Source organism: Talpa occidentalis, unplaced genomic scaffold, assembly GCF_014898055.3.
Source record: "Talpa occidentalis isolate TD23 unplaced genomic scaffold, MPIMG_talOcc4v2.1 talOcc4.2, whole genome shotgun sequence".
NCBI classification, from domain to species: Eukaryota; Metazoa; Chordata; class Mammalia; order Eulipotyphla; family Talpidae; genus Talpa; species Talpa occidentalis.
In genome coordinates, this window is record NW_023602073.1 from 139468431 (window position 1) to 139481963 (window position 13533).

At 33.7% G+C, this 13533-nt stretch overlaps 1 protein-coding gene across 3 annotated transcripts in view; it reads left to right on the forward strand.

Annotated features, from left to right (window-relative positions):
- The window catches only part of STXBP5 (syntaxin binding protein 5), a 140175-nt gene that overhangs the window by 102422 nt on the left and 24220 nt on the right, over nucleotides 1-13533 (forward strand). Inside the window, exons 20-21 of one of the 3 annotated variants that reach the window (XM_037520538.2) lie at nucleotides 1466-1525; nucleotides 1627-1674. The exons of 1 other annotated variant lie outside the window; for it this stretch is intronic. In XM_037520538.2, the coding sequence (XP_037376435.1) occupies nucleotides 1466-1525; nucleotides 1627-1674 (108 nt within the window). The remainder of the gene's footprint in view (nucleotides 1-1465; nucleotides 1526-1626; nucleotides 1675-13533) is intronic. One more of the 3 variants, XM_054697909.1, reaches the window with a different exon arrangement.

A 13533-nucleotide genomic window follows, 5' to 3' on the forward strand; every position in this document is an offset into this window, starting at 1 on the left:
ATTTGTGTTGCTGTTTAACACCAGGGATGAGTGATATTTTAAGATCTATATAACCTATCTATTATCTTTAAATATGAACTATGATGAAGAAAAATACCTATTTCTAATCCTGAAAATGTTACTGAGCTCAATATTACTTATGTGATATTTTTGATAAAGAATTTTTCAAGAATTTATGCCATTTAGCAAAAATAACTTGGTATTTAAAACATAAGCTTTTAAGACTATTGTGGAAGTAATTGAAATTCTACCAATGGTGGCCTGTTTTATCTGATCTGAGAAGAGACTTCAATGGGTATTTTCATCTGGTCAAAGAAAGAATGATTTTGATGGTGGGAGAGGAAAAACCAAATTTTGACCTTATTCATTAAGATTTTATTGGGATAAAACAAGAAAAAGAGCACATGAAAATCTTATTTACTTCAGCTTGTTTTAGGTATTTGCTTCTAGCCAAAAAGCTTTATATATTTAGCAAATATTTACTTAGAGATTCCTACATGCAGAGCACTCCACTGAATGCAAAGGGATGAAAGATGAGTCAGTCAACTTTTCTGTTAAGTCCTGTGGCAAAGGTCATGTATGTATAAACTTAAGACAGTATATATTGAGTGGTTAACATCATAAAAGAAGTGTACAGATAAAGTGTTGTGGGAATTCAAAGGAGGGGGAATGATTTATATTTCGGGAGAATGAAACATTTAATGGATGTGTTATCACTCATGTGCTATGAAAAATAGATAATTTGACTAGTAAAAGTTAGCAACTAGAATACTAAGGACTACATTTATAGTGAAACTTTTGTGTTAAAAATTAAAGGAATACTATGAAAATTTAGAAATACTTTTAAATTTAGGTAATGGGCAAATAAAATCTTAATTATAAGATATTAACTTACTAGAAGTCACAACTAAAATAAAATTTAATATCACCTCATTAAATCTAAATAAATATTTAAAGCATCTAAAATTGTAATTATTATCCTCTGTATTTTAAAGATCTCTGTAGTACAGAGCAGAATTTATATATGATTTTAAACTTCGTATCAAGAAAGCTAACTCTACAATTAACTTACAGTATAGTATAAAACTTGTACTATACTGTATATTCACAGTATAGTGCTTATACAGGAATCTTGTTCTAGATAAACCATCTTTTCATTTTTCTAGGAGACAGTTAATTAAATGCTACTTGTATTTTTATCTGTTTTATGACATATAAAAGAATTTGCCAAATGGTTAGAACTTAAGGAAAAATTGGTTAATATTTATATATACTACAGATTGCTAGTCTTATAAAAATTGCTTATAAGAATTGTTAATGAGATATATGAGATTTCATTGTGAACAGTAGTCTAGAAACTTGTTTTAAAGGTTACCAGATTATTGTGTTTGATCTTTTCCATGTGACAACTCTGTGTTTGTGACTGACAATGTGCCTGTTCCTTCCGTTGTCTTCGTTTGTGTAGGTTCTTCATCACCACACAATTCAGATGATGAACAAAAAATGAATAATTTTATAGAAAAGGGTATAGTATCTTATTTTAAAGTATTTTCTTTATTTATATTTAATTCATTTAGTTTACTTTGAATAGATTTTTGACATTTTATATCAAAATATTATTTTCAGTGAAGACCAAAAGCAGAAAATTTTCCAAGATGGTAGCCAGTGATATAGGTAGGAAATAGAAATTTCTATTTTGTTTCTAATCCTTGCTTTACGCAATGCTAACTCAACATCAAAAAATAATCTAATGCATTGCATCATATATATTAATTTATATTCCTATGCTAAACAATAATCTTTCGGGTTATGTTTCTTCTAAATTCATTGGAGCAATAATTATTAAAAATCAGTTAAATTGGGGATGCAGTTCTTCCTCTGACTTCCAGTGTGAATTGTTCTAATTTTTATTTTTGCTTTATTTTAAAATAAAACTGGGTTCAATTTATGCCACAAATAGTATAGGTTTTATACTCCCAAATTTTTAAATATTTTTCTTTATAGTTTTATTTGTATTTTTTTTTTTATTTTACTATTATCTCTCTTCATATTTTCAAGCCCACAAATTTCAAGGAAATGGTTTCATATGAGACTGTCTCTTTTAGTGTATAATCTGTACTGCCCTTGACTTATGGAACTTTCATACAACTCTCCTTCCAATAAAAATGAGTGATAAAAATATTTTCTATCAATCCTCTTGATTGTTATTATGAGTATTTTTTTTTTTAATGAATTACTCAGCCCAAGGTTCTCGAACTTTTAAGCCTGGGAGACAAAATATGTAATTGGGAATATAACTGAATTCGGGTTTTTGGTCATAAACACCTCAATGTTCTCTGAAGATTTTTCAAGACTTAAAAAATACCATTTTACTTAAAGAATAAATGTATTCTTTAATTTAAATCCATACTTTTTGTTATGCAGTTATTACTAATTTTCCAAAATTTACTGCCACACATTCCTTGACTTGTATATATTAGATGAACTATAGAAGGCTGGAATTTTCAATTTTTTTTTCCTTTTCTCAACTAAGCTTAATATATAGTAAAGTTAAGTTTCTTAGAAGTAACACCCATATTGTCTTCATGTTGTAAATTGAACCCTGTTTAGTCATATTAACATTGGCTGACTGTTATAAGCATTTCTTGTCTTTTTTTTAAATAAGTTTTTTTTTTTTTTTCCCTTGGGCTAAGGGCTCTCCTCCTTTAAAGAGAATCAATTATTTGCCTCTTTGTAATTGTGGGGTGTTTAGTGATTCAGCTGGTAATGGTTAAATCACCTTAATTATGTACTAGTACTTTTACATAATAGTTTTTCAACAAATTTCTTTTGTAATTTATTTTATCTTAATAATACTTTATTCTTCTACTATAGAATGTGAAGCATTAAAGGGACTTTTATACCTATAATTTGACATAGAACTTTTAAAATGTAATTAGCTAGGGTTTTTACCTTCCATGGAAAGGACTTTATATATAATTAAATTTTTTGAATTATTTCTCTGATTGATTTTTTCATTCTGAATTTTATTGACTTTGTTAAATGCATTGACTAGCTTCCCATATTTTTCAGTGTTTTGAATAGAATATACACGAAATATATCTGAACTTGAATATTTAAAAGACTTCAGTTAACAGATTTACTATGAGTGAGAATGTTGTTGAAAGGATAATTCTGTTTTGTGTATAATGTTGTTTGGTTTTGGTTGGTATCTGTTAGTGTGTCACTTCTTGTAGTTTTTAGTTTACTACATTTACAGTTGAGTTTACAATACTGAATAGGTTTCAGGTGTACCTCAACGACTGTGTAAATCACACCACACCCCCTACCAAATGTCCAGTCACCATTCTCCACCAGTCACTCTGTGCCCTTTACCTTTGCCAGCCCCCATAACCCTTCCCCCAGTCCCAGTAACTACCATTCCATTGTGAAGGTATTGGGATTTGTTTTTGTTTTGTTTGTTCGTTTGCTTTGTTTCTTTATATTCCGCAATGAGTGAAATCATACAGTGATAATATTCTTCCTTCTCACTTGTTTCACATGTTTTGCAAATGGCAAGATTTCCTCTTGTCTCATAGCTGAGTTGTATTCCACTGTGTGTATAAACCACATCTTTTCTTCCTCTCATCTGCTGTTGGGCACTTAGGTTGTTACTGTGTCTTGGTGAGTTTAAATTGCGCTGCAGTGAACATTGGAGTGCATATATTTTTTTGAATTAGTGTTTTCATATTTTTCACTTACATGCCCAGAAGTGTGGTTACTGCATCATATAGCAGTTCTATTTTTAATTTTTTGAGGAACCTTCATACTGTTTTCCATAGTGACTGAACAAAAGTACATTCCCACCAGCAGTGTACAAGGGTTCCTTTTTCTCCACAGCCTCACCAACACTTGCTGTTTTATATAATAACCATTCTCACCAGTTGAGATGAAATCTCATTATATTTTTTACTTTCATTTCCCTTATAATAATTTTTATTCCCAAATCTATCTCAGGATATGTAATTGGGAAAGTTCATGTCTCAATTTTTCTTGACTCAGTGGAGGCAGCCCTATGTGAAACTGTAAAGTTTTTTCAGTTTAATAAAAAACACATCAATTTATCTCCCTATTTTAGTATCTAGTTTTGTAGTAAAACTTAGCATAACGTATGCTATTGAAAAACATAAAATGTCATTGAAACATTGGGAAAAAAATTGTAGAAATCCTGAAGGCCTGTTAAAACTGGCATTTTCCATTTGACACTTATGGCGTCAAGTGTGCTGGGATTGTTTGACATTTTAAGTTACGATGTTTCCTTTCATCAGTGCTATGCTTCTCCCGAACCTCATGAAAGTATCAATTCTTTCTGTTCAATCTATCAAGATTTATAACTTCAGTTTTACTTCCTTGTACAGAGGCCTAAGAAAGGAAGGTATAAGAATTTAGCCAAGGGCCTCCCTGGTGGCACAGGGATTAAAGTCTCAGTACTGTCAAGCTATCACCAGCTATTGGGCATACCCCAGCCAATGAACTACCCACATGGTGCAGCAGACCTCTCCTGCCTCGCCTGCAGCTCCCCTCAGCAGTGTATTTCAGTGTATCCGCTCCCCACTCTGTCGCTGGTGAATCCTCTCAACCCCCACATCTCTGGCCTACACCCAGTTCTTGTATGCATAAATAAACAAAATAAATCTTAAAAAAAAAACAATAATAATAATTAAGCCAACATTGACTCTGGTAAAAGAACCACTTGTGTGGATAATAATTAAGCCAACATTGACTCTGGTAAAAGAGCCGCTTGTGTGGAAGGCCAGCTCCCTTAGTTCCGAAACTTTGTTCCTAAATTTTACCTGTTGTTTGAAAATTAATGCTGCGGTGTCACATTAGGGAGAAGAAACAGTGCAAGTCACCATTCACATTTTAATACTCTAGCCCAGGTATGAAAAATCAACCCCCTCCTTGTTTTTGGTTGTTTTTTTTTTTTTTTTAAAGATTTATTTATTTATTTATACAAGCACTGGGTACAGTCAGAAGCCTGGGAGGGTGAGAGAATTCACCAGAGCCACAGCGGGGCGGGTGGCAGGAGAGGTCTGCGCCATGTGGGACCCTCCTCCGGTGGCTGGGGAGCAGCTGGGGATCAAACCAGCGCTGCAGAGGCTGCAGGCAGCTTCGCAACCCGATGCTCAACTGCTGCGCCACCTGGGAGGCCCCTTCCTTGTTTTTTAAATGTCCAATAGTACGGCTGAGATAGCTGAGACAATGCAAAATTTTTTTTTTAATGTAACTAGCAATTACAATATCCTGGCGCTGTGCTGGTCCTTTGTAAATAATTTTTCTCATTGAATTGATTTAGTAACTTCAGTGATCAATTTACTATTATTTTCCTATGTAACGGGTGAGGAAACAGAGTAAGTTATGGTTATATAGCTAGCACATAACAGCACTAGTGTTCATAGTCAAGTAATCCAACTCCAGTTTGTCTTATTCAACATTGTCTTGTATTACCTTGTAAGAAAATTGACTGTTATTTCCTGATTTACAAGTAACTCAAATAAATGGTACTAAAAGTAACTTCCTTGTTCTTAGTGCATAAGAACAGTCGCATAAAAAAGACGAAACGTAGTCTTGTGTGTTTAACAGCAAAAATCTAACATAATCCCTAAAGAAAGCTATATGCATGTAATACATAGTGATTTGTTTTTCCTGTTCATATGATTAATTTTTTTTAGTAAAACCTTCATGACCAGTATTTCCAAAATCTGCAAACTTACTTAATGTTAGCAGTTTCTATAAATTACTTAGAAAATAAGATTGGTTATTAATGTTTTATTTGCTCACTATTTCTATTTTGTAAAACTTTGAAAGTACAAAATTCTGTAAGGCTTTTTGTCATTTTAGGGTTGTATAAGAAACAACCCTAATATTTTAAGAAAATATTAGTGAAATTTGTCATGATATCCTTATTAATAAGCTATGGTTCACATACTGGCACTGTTCAGTAGATTTTTAAACTATATGATTCATCTTTCCTAAAGGTTGTTTTGTTTCATTATAATTCTTTTTCATGCTGAAATTAGATTTCTAGCTGGATAAAGTAGTTATAACCCTGCCTCTGTCCTATTTTGACTATTAATTTTTATACAAAAAAGAATGATTACCCAATTGATGACATAAGCTGGGAGGGGCACTTGGAGGAGGGGGGTGGGGATTGATACTACAAAATAAAAACAGATCGAATGAGTGCTGGGCCAAGCTGGAAATACAGCTTAGTTTCAAGGGTCCCTCCTCAGTTCTACACAGTATACTAAATATTTCTCATTTGATATTTGTTCATAGAGGGGGTGTTATACCTGCAGGACTCTTTTATCCTTTAAATTCTGAGTTACTGTTTACTTGGGTATAATGATTGATTTTCTTTCTTGGCAAAAACTGAAGTACTTTTTGAAGTCAATATAAATTAAGGTAATGTTCGTTAGTCCAGGTGCTTTTCTCATTCATCCCCTTTTACTATAGGAGTTCCAGTGATTTCTTTTTTTAGATGAAAATGTTCTAGCACAACTTACTCTATCTGTGTCGTTATATTCTAAATCACTAGCTCATTAGCTCACACTATTGTAAAGCAGCTCTCTAAACAGCTGTATTTCCACCATGTGTGTTAGTGCTCATGTTTGGTGACCTCTTTTTCTTGTGATATATCTCCAATTCTTTTCTATATATAAATTGAAAAATAAGTTCTCAGAGGCCCATTAGGAGTTAATGTGAATGAAAAGGTAGGTGTCTAATTAAAATTCTGCGTTACAAAATTATTCTAATTCATTTTAATACTGAAGATAGTACTGATATTCCCCAATATTCAACCCAAAATGTAGTTGTAATGTATATTGTAGTTCATCTTTGTATTTAGTCCATACTATAGTTAAAGAATAGAAGCCTGTCATGAAAATAAAGATGAGTCAAGTGTTCAATAATGCCATTTTTACAGGTATTTTCAGAATTTTCTATTTTGAGAATTTATTACCCTTAATTGATCAGGAACTAAATTCCCTAGTTAAGTACTTTAAAACCATCATAGAAGTCTGATTTCCTCTGATGAATCCTTTGTTTTTCAGCATGACTCGAATCTGAAGTGTATAGCATATTGCATTTTCACGTTCTTGTTTCGATTTCTGAATGTATTTTCTGTCAAGTTTCATAATAAATTCTTCCCAGCAAAGTCTGTTTGTTATGTATCACAGTACTTTCCATGTGTACACTTACCTCTCTACAGAATTGTAATTTCTTTTTTTTTTTTTAAGATTTATTTTATTTATACAAGCACTGGGTACAGTCAGAAGTGCAGGAGGGTGAGAGAATTCACCAGAGCCAGAGCGAAGAGCAGAACAGGCAGACTGACGAAGTACACTGCTGAGGGGAGCAGCGGGCGGCAGGAGAGGTCTGCACGCCATGTGGGACCTTCGCCCAGCGGCCGGGGATTGAACCGGCGCTGCCGAGGCTGCAGGCAGCTTTGCAACCCAGTGCTCAACTGCTGCGCCACCGGGGAGGCCCAGAATTGTAATTTCTTATATTAGAAGGATGGCAATAATCTTTCTAGAAATAAGTTGTTCTTTGCCTTTCTAACATAAGATTAGTCTGTCTGAAGTTAAATTACCAAAGCTTCTTTGTCAGCTGTTGTTAGAGCAGAGCTAGAAATGCAGCAGTTTATGTTCTGCCATCACTTGTGCTCACTTGCTAAGGCTTCCAGATTGGGCAAATTATACAACAGAAATTTTTTTTCTCTTGAATGGTTCTGGAGACCAAAGCTCCAAAATCAAGGTGTTGCCAGACGCCTCTCTCCTTGGCTTGCAAGTGCTACACTCACCCTGTGCACTCACTGTGCCTGTTGTATACATCCTTCTATCTGTCCAGATTTCCTCTCTTATGAGGCCAATCAGAGTGGATTAAGGCCCACCCTGCTGACCTCATTTTAACTTAAATCTCCTCTTAAAAGACCATTTCTCTAAAAAAATACCAGGTTCTCTTTAAGGATTTCCTCCATTTCAAGTAATGGATATGTGTTCTGTGAGTATTTCCAAAAGTCTTCATTTTCTGTTAACAGTTCTGTATTTAATTTGCTCTGTTTCATTTGTGAAGAAATTCATTTATGCATTCATTGCCACAGTTACGGAACATATGGTAAATGCTAGACACAAATATAAATGCAATATTTTGCAAGATAAATTTTCTTCCAAACTCATGGAATTTGCATTCTAGCATGGGAAATTGACATTAATATTAATTCTAGGGACTGTTATGATGTGTTATAGAGATTTTATTTCTTGGTCCCATGTTTCCCCTCCCTTGAGATCACCTATAAGCTGATTTTGTCTTTTTACTATTCTGATTGTTTTAATAGGCATACATTTCAACATTATCCTAATAAACAGGGGCATTGCATTTCTGCATATGATGAGAAAAGAAATAGTCACTTTATGCTAATTATTAAACCTCTCAGTATAAACAAAGATAGTTTGATTTTTTTGACATCTTCATACTGTCATAATAAGTCCTTTTTTATTATTGACATGCTGTTATAAAAGTCATATTCTAAAAAGCAAAAATTACGCTTCTGTTTTTCTTTCTTTGAACAAACCTTCCTTAGGAAAAACAAAAAGATGGGAACATGGTAAAAAAAAAATGCAAATCATTTAATTTCAAAGAAGCAATAAGAACCTCAATAATTAAGAAATTCTTCAAAGATATCTTCAGTTGTAAAGAATTAAAAAGTATCCACTTTGTCAAAGTGTTTATGGTATCGTGGTCTGAGCCTCTTGTCACCTTGAGATTTGCTTCTTCTGAACATGCCACATAATTCCTTGTTATTAAAATGGCTGTTGCAGACATGATTATTGTGATCAGATGCAGTAGCCTCATTACTGCTACTAAGCAGATGCAGCTCTGTACTGCTTACTCAGCCCACCAGTGTGATGCCCTCACTCAGATTTATAAGAAGAGAGATTTACAGCCTGCCGAGATGTTCCTTTGAAACCAGTTCTCCTCTGATTGAAGAAACTTCTTTACTATCATTCCCATTTCTGCTGTGTGGCTAGGATAGAACAAGAAAACTAGTTTATACTCTCCGGTGATAAAGGATTTTCAAGTGGGGAAGATACAGAAGGCAGGGGGCAAGAGTTGAAGAACATACAGTTAAAGAAGAGAAAAGCAGACAATTTGTCTTCTGAGAACTCATTCAAGTAATATGATTTGATTTGAAAGTCTCAATGCAACTGAGTAACTTCAAAGCAAGAGAAGAATCTTTCTATGTACAGTGAAATCAGCTGACAAGATAATTGAGTTGGCAAGTTCATCAGAAGTGAATCTATAAGTATCAGAAAATCATCAGATAATGTCTGCAACTGCTTCCTTACCTATCAAAGTACAAGCTGTAAGCTAGGCAGCTTGACTAGATAGACTCCAGAAATGGATCTGCCACTTGTGGGCTGCTTGTCAAGAGTATTGACTAAACAAAACTCAAAAACAAGTATATTCCCCTGAAGTAGTCACACATAAATGAATCTATGCAGTTTAAATTTCAATTTTAGACCTTAGATTTGGGGCTTAGCTTCCCACAGAGGAAAACTGTAAAACTAGTCCAGATATATGAGACTCCTCTTTCTAGTCCCTGAGCAACTGGCAGTCCAGGACTGTCATCTTTGAGAAAAAGGGAAAGGATGGACACTACAACTTCCCCAGCTTCTGCCAGAGAATACTTTACTGTTCAGTGAAGGAAGGGTAGAACCCCAGTGTTCTCATTAACCTAAGGAGGCAAAGACTGGAGTGCTAGAGTGACTGGAATTTGTGGGGCAGGGTGCTAGAGAGGAGGGAACTGCTCAAAGGGAATTCTTTGAAGACTGGGATTCAACCCAGTTCCTTCCAGTAGGGTTGGGTTGTCTATTAACTGAGCAAGATTCCACAAGACCTAATAGTTATCATGTATTGCAAGGCTGAGAGCTGAGCATGATGCCAGCAGCCTGCAACCCTAGAATATGTTGCTGGTATAGACATTGGTACTCACATTGGTCATTCTATTGCTATCCCAAAAAAGCAATTAATCAAGAGTAAGGATCATGTCTTAGTTTAAAAGCCATACCTTAGCACTAAGTTCAAACTAACTAGAACCATGCTAATGGATAAAATCAAAAGGATGCACCTAATTGGCAGAACAAAACAATCTTATTAAGGTTAATAATATAACTTTGCTATAATCCAGACTCCATTCAACATATTATCGACAACACCAGCATTTAATCAGAGTCTAAAATATTCAACATAAAAAGTGAGAAAGTGTAATGCAAAATAAGAATAAAATTAACAGAAACAGACCGGAAGTTGACAGTTATTGAAATTAGCAACCAATGACTTTTAAGCAGCTGCTATAATGTATTCAAATACTAAAGAGAAAAGATTATCATCATGAGTGTACAAATGGAGAATATTAAAGAAAATAGAAATTTTATAATGAGTGAAATATAAATTCTACTACTAAAAAGTTAAATTAATGAAAGGCTAAACTTGCTGAGTGGATTTAGCATCCCTAGATGGAGGCTACAAAGGAAAAGGAAATGAAACCTGAAGACAGTATTTTTTATCTGTCTTCTGAAGTTTGACTTTAGAAGACCTTGTACTGGCAATATGTATGCAGATACTTATATTGATATGTGTGTGTATGAAAGTTGGAAAACAATAACTTCATGTAAATAAATGTGTACCCATTAAAATGTAGTAATAGTTGATAAGAGAAAATGTAATAGTGGGAGAAAAGCACTATGCAGATTTGATTATTATTACTCTCAACTATATAAATAAAAATGGCCTTTAAAAATATGACTGGCAGGAAATATGCAAATATGTTGTCTCTTGATTAGGTTATTTTTAATGATCTTATTTTTTCTCCATATTATCCTAATTTCCTGTAAAGAGCACATAATTAAAAAATTAAAGGGAAAATGCACATATATGGGAGGAAGGACATTTGCCCAATAAATATTTAATAGGTAGTTAATTGTTCCTCTGTCCCAGTCCTTATATCTACTTGTAAGAAAAATTTTGCTCTACTTATCAAAACTCTTAGTTTTTGTATTTTTTATATTGATAGCTATAATTTATACAAAATAACAAAAGTTAATCTTCACACATTTCAAGATCTATAATCAAGGAGGTTGCTTAAAAATATATCCAAGTGTAACAGTAATGTGACTGAAATGTCTACCCTTTGAATATTGAGTTGGTGGTGGGGTGTGGGTTTCCAGTTACAAAGTGTTTCAAGCAGAAATAATAGACTCCATAATGAAATCATTTTGTGATATTTAAATTAAGGCACTGTTTTAGAAAATCTAGTGGCTTGTGTGTAATTTCAACCTTCAGTGTTATGATAAAATGGCAAAATTAGACAAACTAAAAAAAATCACTTGAAAGCTGGTTCATTGTATTTAGTTTTCTATATGATAAGGAAAGTTAGTAATAGAAAAAAAATTATGGGAGGATAAGTTAAATTTTTAAATATTTGAGAAGTTATATAAAGAAATTTCTAGTAGCTATCTTTTTTTTAAGAATTGGGATACAGGCCAGAGGTGTGAGGGGTGAGAGTATTCACCACAGACAGAGTAGGGAATAGAACAGGCAGACTGACTGAAATACACTGCTGATGGAAGCAGCGGGTGAGACAGGAGAGGTCTGCTGTGCCATGTGGGCAGCTCCCTGGCCAGCCAGGGATGAAACGCATGCTGCAGAGGCTGCAGATAGCTTCACAATGCTGTGCTTAACCCTTGTGCCACCTGGGAGGCCCCTCTAGTGGCTATCTTAAGACACATTAATGAGTGATAAGCTTGATGTGTCTTTTAAATCATTGAGGATATTTCTATTTTTATGTTTAGTTATATATTGAATTTAGTTTTAGAAATGATCTTTAAGAGTTTAAATTTAAAGTGTGCATTCCATCATGTACTTTTGCCCTGAAGATTTTTTCCATTTTCTTGTTTTACCTACTTGGAATATGCTAGAATTAGAATAGAACAGTGGGCTAGTTATAAATATTAATAACATTTTATAGCTTCCAGTTGATAAATTTCATATTGCATTTGTTTACACTTGTCATTTACTATTAACATAAATTATAATTAACATTTTTCAAAGCCATACTTTATGTTTAGTATTATGCTCAGTACTTTGCTTACCTCATCTTATTTAGTCTTCGCAACTGGCCTTATTATCTAGACTCCTTTTACACGTGAGGTAATTTGCTCTTTGGAGAGGCGAAGTGATTTTCCTAAGGTTGCACACTTAGTAGTTTAAGTGGATTCATATGCAGATTTAATCAATCTAGAATAGAAACTTGGTCACAAAAATATTTATGTACTTCCTGTGTATACATACTGAGTTTGATGACTTAGTCTTAGTTCCTACACTGAAGTTGCTTTTAGTCTAGAGAACTTGCTGTGCAAAGTGTGATCCACAACCTGCAGCATCAGTATCTCCTGGGAGCTTGTTAGAAGTGCAGGCTCTCAGACTCCAGTTCAGGAACACAGAGTTGGAATATGCATTTTAACAAGACCTCCCAGGTGATTTGTATATATTCAAGTTTGAGAAGCACTGGGCCTAAAGTCTTAGAATAACTTGATCAGATCAGACTAGTGGGATCCTAGAGAGGTGTCCAAATCATCTGACTCTGAAAGAGTGCCTTTAGAATGCACCAGAATGATTTTCTACTTCACCTAGCATGTACATTGTTTAAATATTATTTGTCAGTCTGTGTACATTGCATCTGTAATAGTTTGGTGAAATCCTCTGAATTCTTTCAAAGGTGCTTACTATTGCATTTTAGAGGATGGTTTGGGGGGTATAGAATCTTCTAATTTTAAGGTTAATTAGATATCAAATACAACAGCAACCATGTATATGAGATCAGTCAAATTTCATTCGACTACTTTGGTTCTGCATTACTTTTTATCTTTTAAATGAGATTAAGTCTGCATGAAAATGGAATGAGACAGATTCTTACATTAGATTCTTTTTTTTTAAACAATGTTCAAATATACAACTTTTCTCATATTTGAAGCTTGAAGTTGTATCACTTTTATTGAGGTAACATTGGTTTACATCACTATAGATGGTTTTTAGGTTTTTTTTAAAAGATGCTTCTTAGATTAATGAAGCTTAGAAGTGAAAACTTGATTTTTTCATATTCCTCGCCAACTAATTTGCTTTAATGCCTTTTTTCCTAACACTGAATTTGTCATTTTTTTAGATATGGAAGTTATGTTACTATGACTGGATTTCTCTTTGATTATCCAGCGCCCTTATGGACTAGCAGGGTCTGTGCTTTAAATATCTACTAACAGTTCAAAGTTTAACCTGATACACACATTCTTTGATTAACAAATGTTTTTCAGAATTTCCTGAAGGAAGTTCTATTCTTTTACGCATGCATACCACTAACACTATAGTTAAACAACTCGACTTTAAATCACTTTCTCAATTAAGGCAATAACTAATTTTGAGGATGGAAAGTGAATTCCA